Genomic DNA, 26,643 nt, shown 5'->3' with positions numbered 1-26,643 from the left:
CTGCCCAGAAGCCACTAGGTTCGCCCTTCCCTGCAGGACATTCATCTCGGCCCTGAGACTTCTCGGGTACCCCACCTAGAGCCTGGTCTGCCCCATTACAGCCCTTCCCCATCAGGAATGCAGAGTCAGATGCTTTGGTACTTAATAGAAGGGGTTAAAAGGCATCTTTTGATACCAGCAGGTGCATCAGTGAGGACCCTGTCCCAGGGTCCAAAACACCTAGTCCTTGTCTTGGCTTAGCCTCCGGGTGACCCAGTCAGGCCTTTCCAATCCCAGGTTGTAGCCCACACCCACCCTCCCCCCTTTGCAGTAGGACTGAGTTACATCTCTAAGACCCCTTCCAGAGCAGTTTTAGGAAAAGAGAATTCTGGAAAGGGGTGGGTGATGTGTGGAGAGAAACCCACTTCCTATCATCGAGCATTTAAAAAGTTTATGGACATCCCCCCACCAAGCCCCCTCCCCCCGACAACGTGGGATCCCCTTTTCTCAGCTGTCCTGACACAAAACCCGCTGGGCCATACTGCTAATACTTCCTGGGACGGGGAGATCACTATCACACAGGACACACCAAGTCATGGGGCAGCTACTCCGGACAATTAAAAGCTTCTCCAAGTACTTTTAAGCTTAGTACATTTCAGTGTGCCCAGGGCTCCCCAACAGCCCCGCGTGAAACCCCATGCATGCTGATCTCCGGCTCCTGTGGTGGGCACAGGGCTCCAGCTAGTCTCCCCTGAAGCCCCCCCTCCTTCCTGCGCCCCTCGTTAGGGACGACGTCTGTAAACTCAGCCTCTTCTCCGTGGCTGCCACCATCCTTCCCTGACTCCCGCACCTGCGGCTGACGTCCACCCGTGCCCCCTCGCAGCCCCTCCCGCACGCTGCTTCCAAACCCCATCACATCTTATTCCAACAGCTTCCGACTGCAAACAGAAGGAAACCCAGCATGCTCCCGGGACCTACAGATCTCGTCCACTCTGACCTCTGTGGCTCCGCAGAGCCCTCCTCATGGTGTTTGCAGCCCCTGACTGCACAGATCCCCCTGGGACCTGGAAGAAACACAGGGGAGGGGGTGCAACAGGAATTGCCAGGCATCTTTGAGAGCCCAAGTGACTTGTCAACAGAACACAGCACTTTCGTCTGGTGCTTGGCTGGCAAATCTAAAAACGGGAAGCAATCCGTCCCGCACGGTGGGGAAACAAACAGTTTTTATTTTATTTATTGTTCCTTGGGGTCCCTGCAAAAGTTGTGTTTTGGGGTTTTTTTCCTCCTAAAGTGTACAATTCGCTGGCTTTTAATATGTTCGCAAGGCTGGGCAACCGTCAGCACTATGTGAATCCAGAATGAGGCGATCTCACTTTGAAAGTCATTGCGGAGGGCTATTCCTAGAGTTTCTGAGCAGGAGGGCCGTGCATTTGTCAAAAGATACCTATTTAATTGTGCAAAAATACTCCTAAGATAAAACGTATCATCTTTTTTTTTTTTTTCAAGTAGGCGCCACCCCAGCCTGGAGCCCAATACGGGGCTTGAACTCACGACCCTGAGATCGAGACCTGAGTGGAGACCAAGAGTCGGATGCTTCACCAACGGAGCCGCCTGGGGGCCTCCACTCAAGCCAGCTCTAGTCTCCTGCCCTTACCAAGCAGCCGGGAAGTGACCCTCCTGCTTATCTGCCTTCCATCCGGGATTTCCGTGTTGCCCTGAACGCAAACCCTGTCGATTCTCTGAGATTTATGGAACGATCTGGACTCCAAAGAGCGTCTTAAATTTCTCCCTTGGATGCTCAATCCTGACCAGCAGGTCTTGACAGGAGTGGACCCTCTCTTTTGAGCTCCAGACCCTTCATGCCCCTTCTGGGTGTCCTCCAGGGGCAGGGGGAGAGGATGGTGGTGTCACACAGTGGGGGAAACTGAGGCACACTTACCCAGAAGTAGTCACAATAGCTCCACTCGGTCGGTTTCAGCAGCTGTTGCTCCGGCATCGTGTCTGGGTGAGGGAACGTCACGCAATTTATCTGCAGGGCACAGAACAGGAAAGAAAATGCCTCGCCGGGAAGGCTGGGAGCCGCTGGGAAGGCTCTGCCCCCGGAACACAGCATTGCCGAGGTCTCCCGTCAGCGCCAGCTTGCGAGAATGTGCACTGAGGCTTGGGGATGCTCCAGGGGCTCACGTCTCAAGTGAGGGGCAAGAGCACCCACCCCCACCCCAAAGGGGCCGGAACCGGTCCCAGTGCTCTGCAGGGACGTGTAACAGGACCTCCCAAACCCACAAACCAGGGACTGCAATTCAGAAAAGGGCGCTCTGCAGACGTATCTGCGTGTGTGTGCAATCACACGCGCGCACAGCCTTTCAGACCATCTGTAGCAGAGAAACACAGCCCCAGGAGCAGGGGAGTGGCTAAACAGAGCACAGGATGGCGGCGGGGCGGGGTGGTGCATCTCTTGGGGTTTGCACGGACAGCCGAAGACACCGGGAGAAAGTCTAGGTCCTACTACTCAGCGGGAGGAAAAAAGGCAAGATGTCGAATAGTATTTAGAGTCGCTACCATTCATGGAGAGAGAGAGAGAGAGAGGGAGGGAGGAAGAGAAAATATGGACACATTTGGTTATTTATGTATAGAATCCTTCTGGAAGCTGACGACATGCCCGGCTTCCAGAGACAGGAAGTAGGCAGCGGAGAGGTTACCGTGTGCGTTTTAATCACGGTATGTATTCTACAGACAAAGAGCTGAAAGCGATCACGCAGGACGGGTGCTTGGGGCAGGCCCTCGCCCAGGAGAGGGCAGTGCAGACATTCCTGGGGCCTGTCTCAGACCTTCCTGCCCAAGCATGCCCGCGACGTCCTGGCTTTCCCCGCCAGGTGGAAACGGTTTTGCCACTCCTGTTGCTGGTGTCACTTCAAGCCCGGGACCCGCTCCTGGGGAGCCCTTTCAGGGAGTTTTGTGGGAGCTGCAGAACCCTGGGGAGCCCGCACCTGCTGGCGTGGGAGGAACGGTGCAGAAAACCCTGGGGTTCTGGACAGAGGCCACGAACTCCAGAGCGAAACAGCCGTGCAAATGGGCGAGGGGCTGCCTGTGTACAGGCCGCAGTTTGGGTGGGGGTGACCGACCGGCCTCCGCTTTGGGAAGGGACGGGGTCTGCGAGATCCTTCTGAGGAGCAGATTCCTCTTCGCTCCTGCAAACTGTTGGCAAGCCGGCAGGAGGAGCCCGGTGGGTCGGCAGCTCAGGTGACACGACCCAAGAGGGGCTGAAAATCGGGACGATTGTGTGAAGTGTCTCCAGGTTGAAAGGTTGGCATGTAATTCAAAGTTAATGGGAGTAACGGTGAGGACAACGGCAACAACAGCAGCGTGTCAGGCAAAGAAACTCCCCTGCAAGCTAAGTCAGGCCCACGGGCCCCCAGCCTTGACCTCGGGGTTCAGGGGCTCACGGGATGCTGAGTACATGTCGCACGGGCATCGTCCCACATCCCGCCCCGGCTGCCAGGGGTCGGGTCTCTCTTACAGTCCCAGCCAAGGACAGGAGCGCCCTCCTCCGGGATACACACACCTGGTGGAAGGAAGGGCCGAGATGCCCTGTCTGGAGGGAAGCATGGCGCAGCAGGAAAGACCAGGGGCAAGAAGGACCCAGAGAACCCCGGAGATGGGGAGCATAGATTTTCCCCAAGGTCAAGGAGGGAGGCCCCAGGGTGGGAAATTTCCTCCTGGTGCCTCCCGGTGGGGGAGGGCCAGCCTCTCCATGATGCCCAGCATCAGGCAACGGTCTCCCCAAACCCTCTTTTCAGGCTGACACCCTCAAGGGGTGCCCAGAAGGGAGTCTCCCACTTTGACAATCATGGAAACAAGGGCCAGATTCCAAAGGTTCGCATATTCCTTATTTCACCGGCTGGTTATTCTCTTTCTACCAATACCTGCGATCACAGGACACCCCTGTGTTGCTTAATAATGGGGTCCGTGCAAATTTCAACGAAATCCAATGACAAATCAACAGAGACATTAGATCGGGTGTTAAGAATCATGGAACCAGGGGGACGGAGGTACTCGGAAGTGGACACAAATGTCTTTCAGAGCACCCTGTCAGGGGACAGAGGTGAGGACTCATCTCTGTCATTGCTTCTACCACTTTGTGGGGACACCGGTCTTTGGATGGACTGGCCAGGGGCCCCAGGGTGCCTGTGCCCGCCTCTCCCAGCTCTGCTTTGGGGACGTCTGCTCCCAGCTGGCCCACAGGGATAATTACCCCAATGCTCCTCCGAGCCCTGCACCCCCGCAGCCCCCTGGGGGAAGGCAGTCGTACCCACTGGGAATCCCTGGGGAGCCCATCCTCAAGGACCCCGCCAGGAGCCCTGCACGCATTCTGGTGTCATTGGTCATCATCCCGGCCATCAGTCACGTTGCTACCCGTCCACTGACCGCGTGCAAATGTTTCTTGCGTGCCCCTCGAGATGCTAGATCTTTCCAGCACTTAGCAAACATACATTTGTAATTATGCTTCTCACGACCATTTAATCAGCCAGACCGTCTGTTCCACAAGGGGAGGGAGACCCTTTCCCTGCTGCTTCCCTCATCCCTGGCAAGCCGAGGCCCCTGGGGGGACTCAGTAAGCATTTCCTGGTGCAATGACTGTAGGCCAGAGGCTGACAGAACGGTCTCTGTCCTCGGCGACTTTACAGCCTCAGGAGGAAGCAAACAAGTACATAAGTGATTGCACGGCTCTGGGATAAATCTACCACTGGTAATAAGCCTCCCAAGATAGGCAGGACCACCGCCCACAACGGAGAGGCTTCCACCCAAAAGAAGAACATGTAGAGAAGACTTTCCCCATGGAAACTTCACGTGGAGTCCCGTGCCCCCCGGGGAGCCACTTTCTAGGTTAACACCACCTTCGGGACAAAGCCTGCCCTCCTCCCAAGGCCTCCTGGGCACAGCGAGAGCCCGGATGGCATACTCCTCCCCGCAACCACGGGGAACACGCTCAGGAACCGCCTTCTGCTCCAAGAAGAGCTGAAAATGTGCCAGCCATTGCCCTAACTGCTGTCCCTGCCAGGCGGATACCATTATTAGCCCCGTGCTACAGAGGAGCAAACTAAGGCACAGAGAGGTTAAGTAACTTCTCCAAGATCACACAGTCTGTGTGTCACGGCAGAGCCCCTGTCTGAAGTCAGGCAATCCAGCTGTTTTGAGCTCTCGTCATGCTACCTTCCACACACCCCAGCCAGGGCAGGGGCTCGGGTAGGAAGGGGTGCTCGACAGGGAGCAGGAGAGGGGATATGGAGGGGGGAGAGGAGAATGTCTGGGGGGGTGACCTCCGCCCTCGCTCCTCTGAGGTCACCATCCTCCACTGGTAGCATCTCCACGCTGACACTGTGTTCTCCAACCCGCGGATAAATACCAGAACCCCTCCCTGCCCCATGGTCCCTTGTCCAGCTACCTGGCAGCTAGCTCTGTGTTTGCTTCTGGAGGGAGGCTGATGTGCGAGGGTGTGCAAGAGTGGAACTCACAGCCAGGCTTTGTGCAAGCAGAAAAGACCCCAAGGGCTCACCTGCAGCCCCCCATGCCCCCCCCCCACCAGGGATCCAGGGCAACCGATGGGTCACATGAGGAAGAGGAAGCGGGGGCCAAGGACGACAGGAGTCCCCCAGACTCCTCTTTCCAGGAGAGGAATATGGCTAGTACGCTTTGTAGTCATCTCCTCTAGAATCCTCTAGATTTCTGGCACGCCGTGTCTGTGCCGAGGGCTGGGAGAAGCCATGACTGCCTGTCAGTCCTAATCAAGCAGCCCACTCAGAGCCTGGCCCCACCCAGAGCTCGCTCCAGGCCAGCCACGGGAAGGGAAGCTGGAATGTCAGAATCAAGCTCAATCCCGACTCTATCGGGATGCGGCCTGGGACCCGGCAGCACAGATCCTCTGCTGCCCAGCGAGCAACTCAGCGAATACCTGCAAATGTCTGCTGTGTGGGATCGGACAACGGGGGAGACTGCTTTCTGCCCTCTCCACACCCCGTCCCCACCCGCCCGGAGAGGTTAGCCGGTGCCCCAGGAGCTGGATATCCCTCATTCCCCCTACCCTATCCAGCCGCCCTGCAGGGTCTCCTCCCTGGGAAACTATGAGCTCTGGAGGACAGGAGCCCCGAGGGAGGGCTGGGAACGGGGCAGGGGGAGGGAGGGCGATGTGGATGGGAAGGAGCAGCAGCACGCAGGCCTTCGCTCCTCTTGGCCCAGACACATCACCTCTGCTCCTTGCCCGCTCTGTGCCCTCTGGCCAGTCCCTCCTGTCCTCAGTTTCTCCAGCAAAAGTTCCCCGAGGCTTAAGTGTTTATTTAAAACCACGGTGGGGTGGGGGGTGTTGGTGACAATGCAAACGTCCATCCAGGCTGGGCTCCAGATCAACTAAGTGTCGGTCTAGGAATCCATCAAGGAACTTGCATTTTAAACAAGTGTCCCAGAGGCTTCGGCTGCCTTCTCCACTTTGCTGGCTCGCTCTGAGAAGCTCTGATTTAGGTCAGCGGGAAGGAGGAGGGAAGACGCAAGGCAGGGACAGACAATGAACCGGAGGAGACCCTGACCAAGAGCCAAGTTCTAGCCCAAAGCCAGGGCACGGCAGGTGACTCGGGCCCCACCCTGGGGCCACCAGGACCATCCCCACCAGCAAAGTGCTTTCTACTCTGCATTTGTCCTTTTAACTTTTCTTCTGCAATTCTCATATACCAGCCTCCCCTCCTTCCCCCTTTCCGCACCATTCCGGGGAACTTTATAGGGACGTTCCTGTTTTGCCTGGGGCATTTTGTGGCACTAGAAAGACGGTCTGTCCCTGGGTCTGGCTCACGCCCTGCCCTAGGCCCCACTCTCCTCCACAGACAACCTCCACAGGCCGGGAGAGCACAGGTCTCTGAATCCCGATGCGTCCCAGCTGGCGAGGCATTTGTAAACAGTTTTGCCATTTGTAAACAGGGTCAAGAAGATGAGTGTGCACTGAGCACTTACTACGTGCCAGGCTCTGTTTTAAGTGTTTTCTGTATACAGATTCATTTAGTCTTTTACCCTATCCCCAGGGCACAGGTACCCCCTCATCTCCCCATTGTACAGATGTGGACACTGAGGCACAGTGGGGCAGAGAAACTCACCCCAGGCTGCTGTGCAGATAGTAGGTGCTTTAACAGACACCCCGGCTCCAGAGCCTTCATTCACAGTCACCACACGAGGTTGGTCCCGTACCGCCACCTCGCACAGCAAGTGGAGAGCTCAGTGAGCCCCTCACAACACAACCGGTGCATACTCAGTGCACACTAAAAGGGCAACAATTATTGTTGCTGCGGTCACTGTGTATCCAACCCTCTCTTTTCTCCCAGAGCAAGATTTTCAGCCTGCACGAGCCAGGGAAGTGGACCCACTCTCGGTCTCATCCCCGTGGCGATGGTCAGAACGGCTCCTGCCTCTGCGGGCGTCTAAGGGAGCAGGATCCCCATTCCTGACTCCCCCGCACTCGCGACCAAGCAGCCCACCCAGGACCACACTTCTCGTGTCCCCAAGTTATTGCAGCCTGAGCACCCGCACACGGTGTTTGCCCCCTTTCCCCAACACGGGGCTGGTGTGTGTGTGTGTGTGTGTGTGTGTGTGTGTGTGTGTGTGTGTTGGGGGTCCTCCTCAGCTCGCCCGTGGGGGCTTGGCGGGCTTCTGGAGGAGCGAGGCGGGCTGGCCACCCCAGGCAGGAGCTGCCTGCCTCCTGTCCTCCCGTCCGGAACTCTATTCTTAGGGTGCTTTCTCTTGTTTTTAACTTTGACATCTTCCGCAAGTCACCCCGTGCTAAAGCAACCTCACCGTGGCTGTAATTTACATGTCATGTCGCTGCTGAGAGCAAGGCCCACCCCCTCCAATCCGCCTGGCATGTGTACCCCCCCGCCCCAGCCCGCCCTGCAAAATGGCTTCTGCATCATTCCCAAACCCGCCTGTACTCGGTGAACCCGGGAGAGAAAAATGTGAAAGGTGAAATGAACAGGAGACATGGGGCAGCGGTGGGGGTAGGACTAGGGGTTGGGGGGAGGCAGGGAGAATTTCGGCAACATCCAAGCTTCGGAACTTCCCAGATGCCAGGCTGGGATTGCACTCAGCGGTCCACATTGCCATGGCAACCGCCCAGCATGGCAGAAAAGCCCCAGCTCACCCCAACCTGTGGGCCCCCCTCCCCCAGAAGTCGCTTACCGTGATGGTGTTTTCCTTGTTCTGCTTTTTGCCTGGTGAGGAGGATCCCAGGTTCTGGGGAGAGAGGCAAGAGACATCATCGAGGCTGTTCTCCATACTGGACATTTCGGGTTTCTATTCGGGGCTCCCCGAGAGCCCCGTGCTGGGGAAGTTCAGGGACGCGTGTGCTCCCATTAACCCTTAAGTCACCATATTCTGGAAGAGGGCAGGCGGGAGTGCGCCTGACCCCACAATGCTCCCGGGGAGAAGGGTGGGGGTTGGCCGGGCTTGCAGGTGAGTGAGTGCAAGGAAGCCCCCAGCATAGGCTCGGAGGGAGCTGCTCCAAACCAGGTCTCCCTCCTCTTCTCCCAGCCCGATTTGGGGAGTGAACACGTCAGCTGCCCTCTGCTGGTGAACCGTTAAGCGTGCTGCCTCAATGTGCAGACGCTGCCCCTGGGGGGAGCAGAGAGTTAAAGCAGGCCACCAGCCCCTGGCACCAAGGACTCAGAACAGGATTTCCTACTCTGAATGCCCCCGGGGTCCGACATATCCAACCCTCAACCGTGCAATGTGCACGGGGCCCCTGGCCAGCTCCGTGAGGTGCTGCTCTCCCGACCCTGAGAGGCAGGAGAGATTTCTCAGCACAGATGCCTTCCTGCTTTTTCATTCATTCAGCCTTTGGATTGCCTTTTTATGTCTTTCCACTTCCAGCAAAAAAGCCACTGTCCCAAATATCTCCGAGCCCACGCGTCCCAAGCAGCTTGCCCCAGTCCCAGGATGGTTCTGGGACAGAACATTAAGGATTACCAGCTGAGACACCACACTGGTCATAGGAGACTGTGACCCTAAAGGGGAGGATGGTCCATTCTGGGTCTTCGTTGCCCTGTTAGTAGCAGTTTCATTAGTAATTCAAGAGGGTCTCCGAGCTGGGCATTCTATCCTGAGCCATTCGATGAGTGGGAAATCGGGCTCACCTCAAGGTACACCCCAAGGCACTGTCAGAGGCCATCACAGGCATGTACTGGGACCCACAGCCTTCTTTCTCTGGCGGAACGTCAGGCGGTGGATGGTAAGGGGGTTTCTCAGCCAGCCTCGGGGGACCAGCGGTCCCCCATCCCATCCCATCCGAGGCCAACACAGCCCTGGACCACCAGCAGGATAAACATCTGGGCATGTGGGTCAGCCCCGCCTCAGGATCCCCCTCTGCTCAGCACACAAAACGGGGAGCCTGACAGAGCCCTGCTCACAGTCTGCTCATCCCCTTACTCTCGTCCAGACCCACCTGGGATGGTAAGGAAAGTCAGTTCACGGAACCCGATACCCTAAGAGCGTCACAGACAAGAGTCCCCTGCCAAGTCACGTGACTTCTCTCACTTTCTCTGGTTGCTCTCAGTGGTCCACAGGCTTTGGAGGGCATGAGAATGAGCAGGAATTGGCCCTAAATCGGGTCACAGTGGCACCTCCCAGAGCTGACCCAGCAGCTCTCCAGGGGGCCGGCGCCTCTGAAGCAGAGCCTGGGGGCCTCCGCTGCGGACACGCTGATCTACGTTCTGTCGTGCATCAAGGCTCCCCACCTCTAGCAGCTGCTCCAGCAGCCCCAGCAGGCTCTGGGGTGACCTCAGGCTTGTGACCAACCACAGCTTCTGCAGGCATTTTCAAACCACCGGTGCATCCAGCTCGCCTAACCTGGACCCTCCTGGGCTATCAGTGGTACCCCAGGGCATTTGCCCAAACTGGGCCACCAGGGAGGAGGACGGAGGCCACGAGGTAGGGGCTCAGGTGCTGCTATCCTGCGACAGGGGCAGGGATCTCCTGTAGGCTCATTCGTGCCAGAGAGGGGGCGGCGGGAGGGGAGCCTCGGGTGTGGTCAGCGGAGGAAATTAGAGCCCTGGGCTGAATATCGCTTCCCTCCATATTCTTCCAGCTCCCCACGTGGAGGCTGGGGACACCCTCTCCTTTTCTAAGCATGTCTGCAGGGGTGGAGAAAGCTCCATCACCCACAAACCCGGATTTGGGGACTACTGTGTCTGAGGCTCTATGGAAGGAAGCCAGTCACAGAGGTGACCATCCTCCCCGTAACTCGGGCTGGGACGGGAGTGCAAGTAATGGCATTGTCGGGGGACATTCAATGTCTGGGTGTGAGCACCTTCCCCCTCTCTGCCCTCCTGGTGGGGCGGTCTCAGCCAGGGCTGACCAGCGGGTGACCCCAGGCTCTTCTAGGCACCCTGGGTTCTGGGCTTGCTGCTGATGGCCTGTGGCTTTCTTCCAGCATCATCCACATAAATACATGTCATATATATGCCATATACATATGTCCACATCTCTCTCTCCCTCACACACACACACACACACACACACACACACACACACACACCCCGGTAGCACTTTACGAAAGGGTATCACTGGGAGACCACCTACTAGCTGGAGGTTGGTTTCTAAATATCATTCCATACGAAGAGGAGCCGGGCTCCTTGGGAGAAACGGCTCATTCCAGATGTTCCAGATCTGGAACATCTTATTATTCTGGGAGGTTAGAGACCGTGCAAAGAACGATATGATCTACGCAAAAGGACCCAGGCGCCAGCAGAGAGAAGTTCCAACAAGCCAAATTTGGGACAATTTGAGCCTGATTATGAATAAGGACTACAAATGAGTAACTTCAAAAGGCAAGGGGGGGCAGTATTTCTTTATGGAAGAATGCCCATAAAAATGGATAAATATCCCCAAATCACCATTTTTTAAAAAGGATTTTATTTATTTATTTGACAGAGAGATCACAAGTAGGCAGAGAGGCAGGCAGAGAGAAAGAGGGAGCAGGCTCCCCGCTGAGCAGAGAGCCCGATGTGGGGCTCAATCCCAGGACCCTGAGACCATGACTTGAGCCGAAGGCAGAGGCTTTAACCCACTGAGCCACCCAGGCTCCCCCCAAAATCATCATTTGCAAACCCCAAAGTCAAAAATGGATCCAGGCCACGGTCACCAAGGATGCTCAAAGGACTGAATGAAAAGCCTATGAAGGAACAGGATATGCCCATGGTCTCACCCTGCTTCCCCCAACGCCCCCTGCCCAGATTACCGGCTTATTAGAAAGGGAAAACGTACCCTTACAAAGGGATCATCTCATTAAAAGGGAGCTCAAACTCCCGGTTAACATCGAGGGTAGGATGCTAACCTGGCAGGCCCCAGATGGTAGACATTCTTGCCAGAGCTGTTAGCCCCAAGTCTAAGCAGAAGAAAACAATTACACTAAGCACATGGGTCATTCTAAACTGACCCAGACTCTTCCCAAATAGAGTCACCGTGGGGTAAGACGAAAGACCAAATGTGCGGCGAATACAGTCTAGGTTAAAGGAAGCTAAAAGCCAGAAATAAGAGGAGATGGTAAATCCCCAGATGGAATACTATTGGGCCATAGAAAAGGAACACAGTTGCTAACACACCTGCAAAATTCACGGCCCTTGAAACATTGTTGTAAGTGCAAGAAGCCAAACCCAAAAGACCACATGGGGTTCAAGTCCACATATATGAAGAGGCAAATGCACGGAGATAGAAAGTACATTAGTGGGTGCTAAAGCCTTTTGGGGATGCTCTAAAATTAATTGTGATGATGGCTGCGTAACTCTATGACCTCCACGCTGTGCATCTTAAATGGGCAAACTGTAGACTGAGTGAATTTCACCTCAATATCTCAATAAACAGGGAAACTGAAGCGATCTAGCCAACAACGTATCAACGTGCATCCCAACCTGGAATGGACCCTGGACTTGGGGGGGGGCAGCTATAAAAGACATGTTGTGGATGTGAATTAGGTATTAGATGATAATACCAAATTAATGTCTTCTTACATGGGCTAATGACACTAAGGTCATGCCTTCCCCTACCTAGGCACACTATGAAATGTTCCCAATTAAAACAATATGACAGGGGGCGCCTGGGTGGCTCAGCTGGTTAAGTGTTGGCCTTCAGCTCAGGTCGTGATCCTGGGGTCCCAGGTTCGAGCCCTGCGTTGGGTTCTCTGCTCAACAGGCAGCCTGCTTCTCCCTCTCTCTCTGCTACACCCTGCTTGTGCTTTCTGTCAAATAAATAAGTATAAAATAAAACAAAACAGTATGTCAAGACTTTGCTTTCAAATAATCCTGGGGGAGGGGGCAGGGAGAGGAAATGGGGAGATAAATGAAACAAGATTGGATCAATAATCATCGCAGTGAAATGACTAGTCCCTAGGACTTTATTATACCATGCCTTCTACTTTTCTGAATGTTCGCTAATGTGCAAAATCAAAGTTTTTTTGTTTTGGTTTGGTTTTGTTTTTAATGGCTGTTGCCTATGATTCTAGAAAGTTGTACTCCTTTCCTTCTTAAAAGTCCCTCCCCAGCCTGGTCTCCTCCTCTGGCCTGGGCCACTCTGCTGTTACTGTGAGGTGAGGACCCACGGGGGGTGGTGACCTACAAAACAGAGCTGGGGGAACAGCACGCTGTTCACAACTGACCCGGGAGCCCGGGCTGGGAGGGTCTTCTGACCCTGTCTCCCGGCCCATGAATAGCCTGGGTCCCACCTCCTCGGCAGGCGGGATCCAGAATGAAACCTCTCAATGACTTCCTGGCACCGCTGGAATAAACCCAAACTCCTCACAATAGGCCTGTGCAGACTCCCCCAGAGCCCGCCCCCACCCTCCCGGCACCTGCTGATTCAGTAAATCACAGCCCCAACAGCTTCTGCAGGTTTGTTGAAACCGCTTCTCTCCTTCCCCTCCTCCAGGCATCCACATGCGCTGTTCCCTCCACCTGGAAGGCTATTCCCCACCCCCACCCACTTAGGGGCTAAGCTAACCCTTCCCTCATCTGTCCAGTCTTAGCTGACCATGTCGTCCTCTATTGCTCATCACTGATATTTCCAGCACCCCCAAGGCCACCCAAGCAGGCACCCAGAGCACACACTTCCTCCAGAGCTTACCACGGCCGACGTGAAATCTCCTGTCTCCTCTGGCACCAGCTACCAGCCTCAACCAAGGCAGGGGCTCTGTCTGCTTGTGACTCAGTGCCTGGGCCACGAAGGAGATGCTCAAAGGAACACGTGTCACTGGACTGGGGGGGGGGGAGTGTCCCCATTAGGTGGGTGAGTTTCAGCATCTTATCTCCACCTCAAGCCCCCTTCCTGACTGGGACCCTTAAGTTTCCAAGCCCTTGGTCCCACCCATTTCTCCTCTCCCATATAGGAAGGCAGGACAACAGAAAGGGTTTCACAAAAGGGCCTGGGCTGGTCCCTCATCTGCTCCACATGCACAGGGATCAGAGGGATCCCACCACGGGGCAGGCCAGGACATGCTTCTGCAAAGGCCAGCAAAACTCAGCCTCTGATGTCCCAGCCCCCCAGTCCAGTGGGCCCCATTTATCTAGCATCTGGGCAACCCACCCAGGCCAGAAACCTCCACTGGGTGGCGCCAGATCCCCACCACCTGTGCCCAGCCATCTAGTCTCCCAGGACTGGGGGAGAAGAGGGCAGTCTGGCCCAAGACCAGAGGCAGTGGCGACACGTTCCCCCCACACATTGTCATTTCCCTGATGAGCTTGCTTGGGGGGTACCAGCTCACCGAAAAGAGAACACACAGGGCTTGGAGCATACCCTGGGCAAGCATTTTGACCTGCCCCCAACCCTGTATCTCAAATGGCCCTGTGCTCGTTTGCTCACTCATTCATTCTTCCAGTATTACTATGCCTTCATCGTTGTCCATTACAACCGGCAGCCCGGGGCCGCGTGAGTCAATGCTACGCATGCGTGAGGGCGCTGTATAGATCAGGCATCCTCTGTTGACAGCACTCTGTGTAAACACTAAAACTTCTCATCCTGTTTCTGTGATTGGCCCCAAGCACCTTTGTGGTAGAGCCTTCCATGGCCTCAAAAAATAATATGCTACCTTCCAGGTCTGGGAACTGGTGAGCAACCGTATTTGCTCTCTCCGTGCTGTGTTATTTATTCCTGTTACTTCGATGATACCTCAACTCTCCCCGTTACGGTCCAGAAACAATGCACCCCCCCCCCCCCGGCTCCTTAAAGCAGCTGCTCCCTGCCCCCTCCTGGGTCTCCACAGCAGGATGGCCCCACATCCCCAAACATGGGTAGCCTGCTTCTCCTAATGCGCTGGGCACCTGTCTCCTTCTCAAGTAAAATATATTCATTTTAGGAAACGTAAAAGATCCTGCAACGTATAAAGAGAACGTTCTTCAGACCAAGGTCTCTTGACCTCAACACCACTGTGTTTTCCAACTGGTTAATTCTTTGTGGCCGGCGGTGGTGGTGGTGGGGGGCTGTCCTGTGCCCTGGGGGATGACTGGTCATATTCCAGGACCGTCTTCACGATGCCCCCGTCCCCAGCGGTGACGACCGAAACGTCTCCAGACAAATGTCCCCACGGAGCGTCACACGTAGCCACAGAGAGGACCATCATCACCGTTCTCATTTCTTTTTCTCTGCATCCGTCGTCTTCACGAACATGTGGGTTTCCCCCTCCCGAGTACCACTGGGTGTGTAACGGAGCGGGCGTGTTACATTTCCTGCTCGGCATCAGGTTCTCAGTCTTTTCTTCAGTTCGTGAACTTTTCTTCAGAAATGGGCTTTCTCGTCCACACGAGAGAGCGGGCTGGCTGTGCGGTGCCAGATGCCACTGTACCCCTCCCCCCGCCACTGGACACTTTTATTGGGTCCCCTGCCGCAGGGCTGTAAATAATGCTTGAGGGAACACTGGCCACACAAATCAGAATCCCTGAATGTCTCCCAAGAACAGATGCTGGAGGGGGATATTCCCGGGTCCAAACAGCTTCTGAGAAGGTTCTATCAATATACGTTAAAAAAAAATTAAAAAGTTCGGGAACAGCTGCACAGTATTTTGGGGATGGGCGGGGGGAGCACTGGGTTTCTTTGGGTATGTTATAACACAGCAGAACTTAGGCTGGTGGCTTCAGAAAGCAGTCCGCAGCCAGGCGGTAAATCAGCTTCTTTCCAAACAGATTGACGGAGGCTGTGCTGGAAAGGCTGGGGCGGGGGCTCAGCAGAAAACACACAGTGCCAGGGCTGCGTGTGATGTGTGCCCCGAGCAGGGGCATGAAGGGGACACACACACATACGCTGTGTACTAGTGACCAGACCCAGACCCTCCTTGCTCAGGCACAGTCCCCTGACCATGACCAGCATCACCAGCACCATAAGCATCGCCAGCATCAGCATCGCCAGCATCACCAGCATCAGCATCGCCAGCATCATCAGCATCACCAGCATCAGCATCGCCAGCATCACCAGCATCAGCATCTCCAGCATCAGCATCGCCAGCATCACCAGCATCAGCATCGCCAGCATCATTAAGCATCACTCCGGGGACTGCCTGGCCTCAGGATCCTTCCTAGGCCTCTCAAAGCACAATCTACATTTTAACAAGAGGCTGACATGATGAGTGAGTCCATCCGACTGTAAGAAGGCTCGGTCCAAGCGGACGTCCGAATTCTTTTCCAGGATGCTAGCTGAGCCTGATGCTCATCCTCCTAAGACAACTTCAGGAAGTTTCCAAAAAGTAATGCTCTTGCCTGCGTGAAAGCTAAGTGTCACATTTTAAGGCGACTGCAGCAACAGAGCACGAGGTCCTTCTTTCAGTGGCTGGTGCAGGGGACCCGCCATTGTGGATAAGAAGCATCTACTCTCATTCTGAACACCAGCGACTGTCACTGTCACCGTCATCCCCCTGGGGCCCAGAGAGGGCTGATGGAGCCCTCACTGAGAACATCTTCTGGATACCGCTGATGGGGAGAATAAATAAGCCACACGTCACGTCCTTGGACGCAGCACACCACGGGGCTCGGCACTGAGTCCAGACTGACCACTCAGTATTCGTGTCACCTGCCCGAGTCCCTTAAGCAGCCTGAGACTCAGTGGCCCAGCCTGTCAGACGGGAAGGGTACAGACAGGTGTCTGCACAGGGGTCAACAGATAGGATGAATGAGAAAACAGGACAGGAATGAATCTTAAACCATTCTCCCGTTTCTTCCCATCCCATCGTGGTTTCTGTGCTAGATTATTAAAGGTGAGAAAACATTTTACCGAATTCCCTTCTCCAGAGAGGATATATAAGTCCGGGCATGGGGGGGAGGGGGCGCGTAGAAGAAGGAAAGTAGTCTGACCCCACCCATTTTGTTAAAGTGATAGAAACCGAGACAGTGTGTATCAGGAATCCAGACGGCAGGATGGGGTGACCCCTCTGCCCTAATGAAGGTTACAATCCGTCACCATCACCCCACTCCAGCCACCCTCAACCCCTAGAGGAAACCAACAAACCACCATCGCCTGTTCCCCCCCAAGCACGGTGCACGGGAATGACCCAGATATACAGTCGCTTTCTATGTGGGGCACACCCGTGCTGCGGGCACCTGGACCCCCGGCCAGTGCTGTCTTCAAGACATCTCCATGGGTCTGCCGAGCGGGCAACCCCTACCTCCCGTAAAACAACCCCTTACCTGGGAATCACCGGTAGATTTTCGGACACTCATGTGGGCAGTCTCGGGAGGGTACGCTGGGGTCCCTGCCACGTGGTATCCATTCACTGTGGGAGAGAAACACTGCTCAGAGGCCATGCCGGCCACACGCGGGTGACGCCAAGTGCCTGCAGCTGCGGTCCCTTTGCCCATGTCACTGTCTGCCAGCCTCTGAGATGTCTCGCCAAGCCAGGACCATCTCTTCAGGGTTCATGGAGCTGGAGACGGGCCACAAGCATCTCGCTAACCCCCAGCTCCCAAAAGCAGAACTCTCGGGGGACCGTGTTTATTTCTGAACCGGATGGACGGACGGACGTGCTTCATAATAGGAGGGCACTGCAATCCTACAGCCATCACTGGAAATGCCACATCAGCAGCCACAGGTGCTGATCCAGGGTTGGGCTCTTCCCACGGAGTCTGGAGGCCCCTCCGCCCTCTGCCGGCAGGTCCCCAAAGGACCCCCTCCCCCACCTCGCCTTCTGTAATACCAGTATAGAATGGAAAGAGCATGGGGTTTACTGATTTCCATGAAATCTGGCTTTGCTAATTAATAGCCAGAGGGGATCACGGGGCATCCCTTTTGAATCTCAGTTTTCCTAAAGTAAAAAAGAAAGAAAGAAAGAAAAAAAGAAAGAAAGAAAGAAAGAGTTCTACCCCTATGACACTCATGCTCCCAAGGTGTGCTGATCAGCCTGCTCTCTAAGGCGGGGGCGGGGGGGGGGGGATGGCTTGTAGCCTTTGCCAGTTTCCACGGCGCGTCTCCATCAAAGCCGATTCAAAGCTCCCAACGATAGCCCCGCGTGTTCTTGATGCTGCAAGTACGCCCTGCTCTCTCTTAAAAGTGGTTACGTGAGCTTAGGGAGCCGTTCCTCCTCCGTGAGCCTCAGCTTCTAGATCTGGGAGATGGGGATAATTCTACCCAGTCTCGAAACTTACTCCGTTTGCATGAAAATCAAACGGTGGCAATACTTGCCAAAGGAGGCTTAGAGTCAGGAAATAATTCATGAGAAGGAGAGAGGGGTAGACGGAGGGAGGGGAGGTCACTGCTTCTGCTCCTGAATCCCGCTGCCTTGAGCCCTAAGCCTGCATGATCTCCAGACACCAGCGAAGCGTGCTTTTTGCATGCCGAGGCTTGGAGATTATTGCCACAACATACAGACCGTGCAGATGCCCGGAGAAGATATACGAACTGAGGTCCAACACATGGTTCTTGTTGGGAATGCCTTGCAGTGTGGCAGGAAGCAAGGGGAGAGCTTGGCTGAAAGTCACTGACATCCACAGATTTGCTGGAGGCAAGCAATGGGGTGATGTAGACCACCCCACACAGGATCGCTTTCATGCTGGGCGTGTCCCCCATTCTCCACCATCTGCAGCAAAAAAATCCAGTCCCCCCTGCGGAGCAGAAACAGACCGCTTCTGCAGACCCCTCTGGGTAGCTGGGCATCTCCGTGATCAGGAGGGCTGGCCTGATACTTGGGAGAAGGGTGCGCATAGACACAGGAAGGCAACAGAAAACCAGACACGTGGTTGTCCCCCATTGCAACCAAGAAATTAACCCGCATGGCCAGTCACAGCCCTGGTCTGCACTCAGGTCCCTCAGCAGCCGGTTAAATGCTGATGCTCTCCATAAGCCCCCCTGATGTAAGGGGAGCGGGACGTGGGATCCCAAGAGCATCAGAGAACGTTGAGGGGATCGAGAAGAAGCTACTCCTGTTGACATAAGCTACTCCAGGAAGGGCACAGACTGATGATCAGTACAACCCACGGTGAAGGCGTTATCTTTGAGAACTGTCATTTATCAAACAGCACAGCACTGAAACGGAGAACACACATATGCTGAAAAATCTAAAGACGACAGGAGAAAACCTTAGCGTGCTGCTTTCAGTCGTTAGACAAAAGTGAGGATGTAGAATATCTCAGTGATTCATTGAGAAGGCTGAATGAGCTAGGTATTACAGATCATGGGCCAACAACAAAGATAACATCTTTTTTTTAGAGGAGCTGAGCAGGGAGCCAAATGCGGGGCTCGATCCCAGTATCCTGAGATCATGACCTGAGCCGAAGGCAGACACTTCACCGACTGAGCCACCGAGGCGCCCAGGATAACATCTTTTGCCAACATGCCATAGAACATTTTAAAAAGCCTGGGCATATACGAAAGCCACAAACAAGGTCCTGGTAAATCACAAAAGGCATAAATCACACAGGCCACATTCTTGGACCAGAAAGCAATAAGAGCAAATATTAGTAACAAAAGAACAAATACACAAGGTCTCCATTACCCCAACTCCCAAATAATTAGAAATTCAAGAAAATGCCCGCCTAGTGTCAGGTCAAAGAAAATTTTAAAACCGTAATTAACACAATATTTAGAAAATAATCAGGAAGAACATGTCAAAACAGATGGGATAAGGCTTGAATTATATTTGGAAGAAAATTCGTAGCCTTTGTTACTCCATTACCAAAACCAAGGAGAAACAAATAAATGGACTGAGCACTCAAATTAAGAATGCAGAAAAACTTTTAAAAGCCAATACAGTAAAAAAAGGAAAACATGAGAAAGGGATACAAGTACAGCCATAGAAATGAATGGGTTAGGAAACAGGATGACATTTGCAACTCAGGCGAGTTCTCTTTGTGTGGGGGTGGCTATGGCGGGGGAGAATCACAACAATAAAAAAGCAGGTCAGCCCATCTCATCTGAGCCCGAGAGAGTGCATGAATGCTCAGAATGTGGAGCTGGAAAGAAAACATAAGCTGGTCTTGTAAGAGATTCTTTTATAAATGCAAGAACAGAGGATTTATGACTGCGGGCTAATGAATACATAACCTTCCATAAGAATTGAATAATCGGGGGCGCCTGGGTGGCTCAGTGGGTTGGGCTTCTGCCTTCAGCTCAGGTCATGATCTCAGGGTCCTGGGATCAAGCACCACGTCAGGCTCTCTGCTCAGCAGGGACCTGCATCCCCCCACCCACCGGCGCCTGCCTCTCTGCCTACTTGTGATCTCTCTCTCTCTCTCTGTCAAATAAATAAATAAATAAAGAAATCTTTTTAAAAAATTGACTGATCAAAAACAGTTTCAAAGGATACTAGAAACACCAAAATGAGTAAAAGCTTTAAAAAATGAAGAATGAGCCCCCTCCGAAAGGCACCGGACCCAGACGGTTTTATGGGCAAATTCGTCCAAACGCTCAACAAAAAAATACCTAGACACAAACTACACCAAGAGTTTGGAAACATGTGTTCAATTTCTCAGTTGATTATACAAAAGTCAGCATTACTCTGATCCTGAAAATCTACCAAAAGTAACAACAGAAGAACCAAACCATAGTTCCGTGTGACTACAGAACACGAAATACGTCCATTCTTACCTGAGCAGGTCTTAGCTTGGAAGCAGTCATCACCTTTGATGATTCTGGGTCCCCGCACACCAAGGATGTCCCCAGTTCCTTCTGACCCCCACTCCCTCCCCTCATGGCACCTAAAAGTGCACCCTCGGTACACCACTGTCTGTCTTTGCTTTCAGCATCCCCCAGGCGCCCCACCCGCCACATGAACAGTGGCCAGGAACTGCCGAAAACAGGGGTATTCTGCTCCTAATCCATTCCCTTGTTCCCACTTCAGTTCTGAGCTGTCAGCTGCTGGCTAATTACTCTCCATGTCAAAACAATTACTGGGAAAGAAAAAATGATTTCCCATCCAACCATGTCTCCCCAACCAGCAGCTCTCCCCTGCCCTTCTCTTGCTGTGTTTTCCCTCTACCAGTCCCAGGCACACTCAGAAGTGATCAGGGGAGAGCTGAACAGATAAAATTCACCTGTGAGCATCCCTGATTATTTCTAGTCCTCTGGGCTCTCTCAGCTTACCGGGGGTTAGATGCAAAACAAGTAAGGCCAGAAATGGGTGCTTTTGAAGCCTCCAGCCTCCAGGGGGTAGGGTTGGGATTCAAATAAAATTGGTCAAGGACTGCTCATAACCACGGGAACATAACTCAGTCTGGGGATACCAAAAAAAAAAAAAAAAAAAAAAAAAAAAAAAAAAAGTAAAATGTCTGGGGATACAAAAAAAAGTAAAATGTCAAAATTCAGCTGTTTTTAAGATAAAAAGGGAACCGAAAGCTCTTATGTTGTAACTTTCATAATTTCAAACACAAATACAAACACACATGCACACATTTCATTCCTCTTTGTGTGCAGTTAAACAGAGGGAGAGGGCTTGAGAGAGGAGTCACGAGAGGAGAGGACAGGTATGGGGGTAGAACGGGAAAGAAGCAGGTCTTCTGGGGGCAGAGGGAGAGCATGTGAGTAAAAACAGGAAAGGAGCACAGCAAGAGTTGTCAGGAGAGGCCACGCAACAGAGAAGAGCCAGCAGCACCTGCTGCCCAGAATCCACACTCCCAGGAGCTCTGCTTCCCCTCCAGCTACAGCCCCCCAGTTGAGAAAGCTCCATCCTCCATACCCCACTGTCCACACTTCCATTCCTTAAGAGGCCCCAAGAGTAGACTTGTTCTTTCAAACAAGAACATCATCCCTGGAGACGGCCCCCTTTCTGCCTCCTTTAGGTCTGGTACAATCTCTCTTTTTTCTGAAATAAACACATACCTTCTTTCCTCAAGCTGAAGAGGACCGGAAGCCCCGAGGCCTTGCCCCTAAAACCCACCCCCTCCTCCAATTCACACAGTCAACGTGGCGGAACGCAGCGTTTCCCAGGGCGTGCGACACACAACACAAATACAGCATGATGTCTGTTCCACGTGTGAAGCAGTGAAGGTAGAGGTCGAGTCTTATGATCCAAAGACTTTGGGACAAGTGCTCCCATTATTCAGACATAAATTGCTTTACTATAGGGAGGCCTTTCTACATACAGGCACACCTCAGAGATACTGCACGTTGGGATCCAGACTAATAAAGCAAACATCACACGAAGGAGAGTCAGATGAAAGTTCTGATTTCTCAGTTCACATAGAAGTTATGTTTACGCTATACTCTATCAAGTGTGCAGTAACATTGTGTCTAAAATACATGCATACTTAATTTAAAAATGCTTTATTGCTAAAAACAACCCAAACCAAACCATTAGCCATCATCTGAGGCCTCCTCTTTTTGCTGCTGGAGGGTCTTGCCTCAGCGTTGACGGCTGCTGACTGCTCCGGGTGGTGGGTGCTGAAGGCTGGGATGACAGTGGCAATTTCTTAAAATAAGACAACAGCGAAATTGGCTGCACCAAGTGACCTTTTCGCAACTGATTCCTCTGTAGCATGTGATGCTGTGTGATAGCATCTGACCCACAGGAGAACCTCTTTCATATTGGAGTCGACTTAATCAACAAAGGTCACAGAATATTCTCAATGCTTTGTTGTCATCTCAGCCTCTTCACCAGCAGTAGACGCCATCTCGGGAAACCACGTTCTATGCTCATCCCCAAGAAACCACTCGTCATCCACTGATTTTGTCATGAGACTGCAGCCATTCAATCCCACCTCTTGGCTCCACTTCCGATTTTAGGTCTCCTGCTGTTTCTACCACATCTGCAGTGACCGCCTTCATTCAAGTCTTGACCACCCCCAGAGTCATCCTTGAGCCTTGGAATCAACTTCCTACAAATTCCTGTTCATGTTGATTTTGTGACCTCTTCTCATGCATCATGAATGTTCTTAATGGCATGTAGAAGGGAGACTCCTTTCCAGAAGGTTTTCCATGTACCTTCCCCAGATCCGTCAGAGGCATCGTTGTCTGTGGCAGCTAGAGACTTACAAAGTAGATTTCCTAAGTAATGAACCTTGAAGAACAAATGGCTCCTTGACCTATGGGTTGCCGATGACTGTTGTGCAGGTGGGAATGCAAACGACACGGATCTCACTCCCCATCTCCATCAGAGCTCTGGGGAGACCAGGTGCATGGTCAATGAGCTGCCGTATTTTGCAAAGAATCCTTTTTTCTGAGCAGTGGATCTCCATAGCGGCTTAAAATACTCAGGAAACTATGTCGTAAACAGATGTGCTGTCTTGCAGGCTTTGTTTGTGCATGGACAGAGCACGGGCAGAGCGGATCTAGCATCATTCTGAAGGGCCCTGGGATTCTTGGAATGGTAAATGAGCATGGGCTGCAACTTAAAGTCACCAGCTGCAAGAGCTCCTAGCCAGAGGGTCAGCTTGTCTGTCCTTTGAAGCTTTGAAACCAGGCATTGACTTCTCCTCTCCAGCTATGAAAGTTCTAGATGGTGTCTTCTTCCACTAGAGGGCAGTTTCACCCACACTGAAGATCGGCTGCCGAGTGTAACCTCCTTCATTAGTTATCTCAGCTCCCTCTTCTGGAGAACCTGCTGCAGCACTTGCTACTTGACCTTGCCCTTTCACGTCAGGGAGACGGCTTCTTTCCTTAGACCTCCTGAACCAACCCCTGCTCGCTTCAGAATTTTCTTCTGCAGCTTCCTCACCTCTCTCGGCCTTCATGGAATTAAACAGCGTTAGGGCCTTGCTCTGGGTTAGGCTTCTGGCTTAAGGGAGTGTTGGGGCTGCTTTGACCTTCTGTCCAGACCACAGAGACTCTCCACGCTGAAGAGGGCTGTTTCTCTTTCTTGCCATTCGTATGTTCACCAGAGTAGCAGTGTACTTTCCTTCAAGAACTTTCCTCTGCGTTCACAACTTCACGACTTGGCTCGCTTTGGCACAAGAGGTCAAGCTTTTGGCCGATCTTGGCTCTCAACATGCTTTTCTCACTAAGTGTAACCATTTCTAGGTTGTGATTTCAAGTGAGAGATGCGTGACTCTTCCTTTCCCATGAACACTTAGAGGCCCCTGTGGGGTTAATTGGCCACATTTCAATATGGTTGTGTCTCAGGGAACAGGAAGGCCGAGGAGAGGAGGAGGTCAGGGAGTGGGGGGATGGCTGGTCGGTGGAGCGGTCAGAACACACACCACACTCATCAGTGAAGTCCACTATCCTACAGGGCACATGGCTTATGGTCGTTCCAACACAATTATAACAGTAACATCAAAGATCTCCAACCACAGAGCGAGTTCCCACAACAAATATAATTAGAATGAAAAAGCTTGAAAGATCGAGAACATGGCCCACATGTGACATGGAGACGTGACGTGGGAAAACGCCATTGGGAAACCTGTTGCTGACATTCTCGCTCCATGCGGGGTGACCCCAAACCTTCCATCTGCAGAAAACCCAACATCTGCGAAGCCCTACAAAACAGGTACTCGCACATGCCATGATGTGTTCAGTGAACCTCAAACGAGGCAACAGTGTGTGTGGTGTTCCCACACTCACACGGACGCAGAACCCCTGTGGGGCAGAAAAGCAAGCATACCACAGAACCCACTTTGGAATAGCTGTGGCTGTATGAAGGTGGGTTTTGAAGTCGGGTGAACCACGTGCCGGGGCCAGTGTTGTGCTTAGCACCTCCGATGGTACCGTGGGCACGATCCCTGCCTCACGCCCTCACCACAGCCCACGTGGTCGAGGGAGGCTGCGTCTACCCGGTCGCTCTGCTTCGGGGAGCAGCGGTACGTTAGAATCTTTGGGCCTGGAAACATCTGTCTGGCCACCTGGTTTTTCATGGTCTTCCCCAGCTGTCTAGAATATCAACTGTATTCCCCAAAATAGAACCCACAATGTATCTGCCCACATGATTGTACATGGTTGAAAGCCTGTGGCTACTGTCGGGGTTTCGGTGAGATCTTCTGGGGCCAGAGCTGATGAGACACGGTGAGGAACATGCGAGCCCCCTTCCAGCGGGTGGTGCCCCAGCCCCTGGCCTTTCCTGAGTCAATGGTAAGATCTGGCTAAGGGCCATGGAAAGGTTCTAGGCCTGGTGACTTGCTAACTCTGTAGGACCCAGGAAGGGTCCTGCTTTGCAACTATGTGGGAGAGGACAGCTGTTAGGGTTTTTTGGTTTAGGATTTTTTGATTGGGGATGAGGAGGGAGGGAACCCCCTTCCCCGGGGCCTCTGCTCAGGGGAAGCAGAAAGCTCCTCCTGTCTGGCTGCTCCATGTGCTCAAAGGGACCTTGCTCACTCCCCTGTGATCTGGAGGCCAGCCCTTCACCTAAGTGTCCCTCAGTGGGGTCAAGCCCACAGGCCGGGCAAAGCCAGAATGTGAACCCAGGCTTCCCGATAACTCCCACCCCCTCACCAGCAGGGCGAATCACTAGAAGATGGGATTTCCTCCCGCCTTTAAGAAATAGAAAAACGAAAGCTCAAATGCACATCCCAGGGCGGGAAGCTCGGAAAGGAATTCACTCTCTCTCTACACCTGCCCCAGCTGATGAGACAACTGCTACTCATAGGGAGCTCTTTAAATGTTAACCAATTACATTTATTTATTTATTTTTAAAAAGATTTTCTTTTAAAAGATTTTATTTATTTATTTGAGAGAGAGAAAGCACAGAGAGTGAGGAGACGACTCCCCGCTGAGCAGAGAGCCTGATGCCGGGCTCAATCCCAGGACCCTGAGACCATGACTGGAGCCGAAACCAAGAGCCAGCCACTTACCCGATGAGCCACTCAGGCGTCCTGAACCAATGAAATATAAATAAAATATAAATGCCATGTGGTATCCAGGATTAGAACCGAGAACAGAAAGAGGACATTAGGGGAAAACCGGGTGACATCCACATAAAATTTAGTTAACGGTGACATACAGCGTTCGTTTCCTACTTCTGACAAACGTACCCCAGTCATGTAGGATATTAACCACTGGGGAAACTGAGGCCAGGGCATATAGGAACTCTCTGTACTGGCTTCGTAAGTCCTCTGTAAGCCTAAAATTACTCCAAAATTTTATAAAAGATATACTGAGTAAAATTAAGCTAGGAATTCTGTTCCTTGGCTGCACTGGACACATTTCATGTGTCCACCAGCCATGTGCCCAGCACTACCACAGCGGACAGCGTAGACACAGCACACTTCTGTTATCCTGGAAAGTTCTACTGGACCACACTACTTTGCACTCTCCTTCATTTTACCCAGTGACACGTCCACGAAACTCCTAGAACCTTGTTTTTCACTCTGCCGATAAATCACCACATCCGCCCTGCACATTAAACCAGCCCAAGGATCACTTTTAATATTCGCAGCAGTGACTGAATAGAGCTTTTCTATTCTGTTTGGGCTCCAACTTTACAGTTACGTGGACCTCACCCAGAAAACCTGGCGTAGAACACCTCCAGTAAAGCTATGGGATAAACACAGCTCCTGACGCCGGTGATCTTCAAGGAGGTGCTGGAGGAAAATTGCCCATCTCAGTGCTAACCCTCTAAGTGGCACCCAACACTCAAAGAGCAGAATCCTCTTTGTTGGGGGAGCGCTGGGCGTGTTCCCAGATCTCGCCCCCTGGCTGGTCACCTGGCTGGGCTCTGCATCCAGCATCTGACCAACCTGCACCAAGAAAACAACCGCTGCCTATAGGTGCTCTTTAAGCCTCTCTGTGCACTCACAAAGCTACAACTTAAGAGTTGAAGAGCCCCAGGGACCTCTTCATCCTTCTGCCTCCACGAAGGGGAGGCTGCCTGAGCTGGCCTTGGCTGGTTTCCTTGGAGGTTCTCATGGATACGCTTCCTGACCTGCTTTTCCAGGATATCTGTGGTCGATGAATGTGGTGGAATTTTCCATGCTGTTCTCACTCCCTACCTCCCACCCTCCACCGCAAGCAATGCCCGTCGCTATTTAACCAAGAGCCATCTTGACACAGCTAAGTACACCCTGGCGGCTTCGAGAAGGCAGTGTCTCGTGAAGACAAGACATCCCTAATTCATGTAGCTCTTACCCTCATGTCCAACCGCCATGCTCAGGATAAAATCCCACCACATTCCTGCAGCTTGGGGGGGGGGGTCCAGCAGGTTCTATCCCTGCTGACTGCTCTCCCCTCATCACCTACCACTCTCTCCCTTGTACCCCACCCTCAAGCCACACTGACCTGCTTTGTGTTCCAAACCCCACTAACATC

At 53.0% G+C, this 26,643-nt stretch overlaps 1 protein-coding gene across 6 annotated transcripts in view; it reads right to left on the bottom strand.

Annotated features, from left to right (window-relative positions):
* GAS7 (growth arrest specific 7) overlaps positions 1-26,643 on the bottom strand; it is a 200,515-nt gene that overhangs the window by 27,774 nt on the left and 146,098 nt on the right. For 5 of the 6 annotated variants that reach the window (XM_045984789.1, XM_045984794.1, XM_045984793.1 and 2 more), the window contains exons 4-6: positions 16,668-16,753; positions 8,191-8,244; positions 1,919-2,008 (exon numbers count right to left, since the gene is read on the bottom strand). In XM_045984789.1, coding sequence (XP_045840745.1) covers positions 1,919-2,008; positions 8,191-8,244; positions 16,668-16,753 — 230 coding nt within the window. The remainder of the gene's footprint in view (positions 1-1,918; positions 2,009-8,190; positions 8,245-16,667; positions 16,754-26,643) is intronic. The other variant, XM_045984791.1, reaches the window with a different exon arrangement.

This window comes from Meles meles, chromosome 18, assembly GCF_922984935.1.
Source record: "Meles meles chromosome 18, mMelMel3.1 paternal haplotype, whole genome shotgun sequence".
Classification (NCBI taxonomy): domain Eukaryota; kingdom Metazoa; phylum Chordata; class Mammalia; order Carnivora; family Mustelidae; genus Meles; species Meles meles.
Note: the sequence above shows the minus strand (reverse complement) of the source record. Positions and strands in the feature narration are given on the sequence as shown.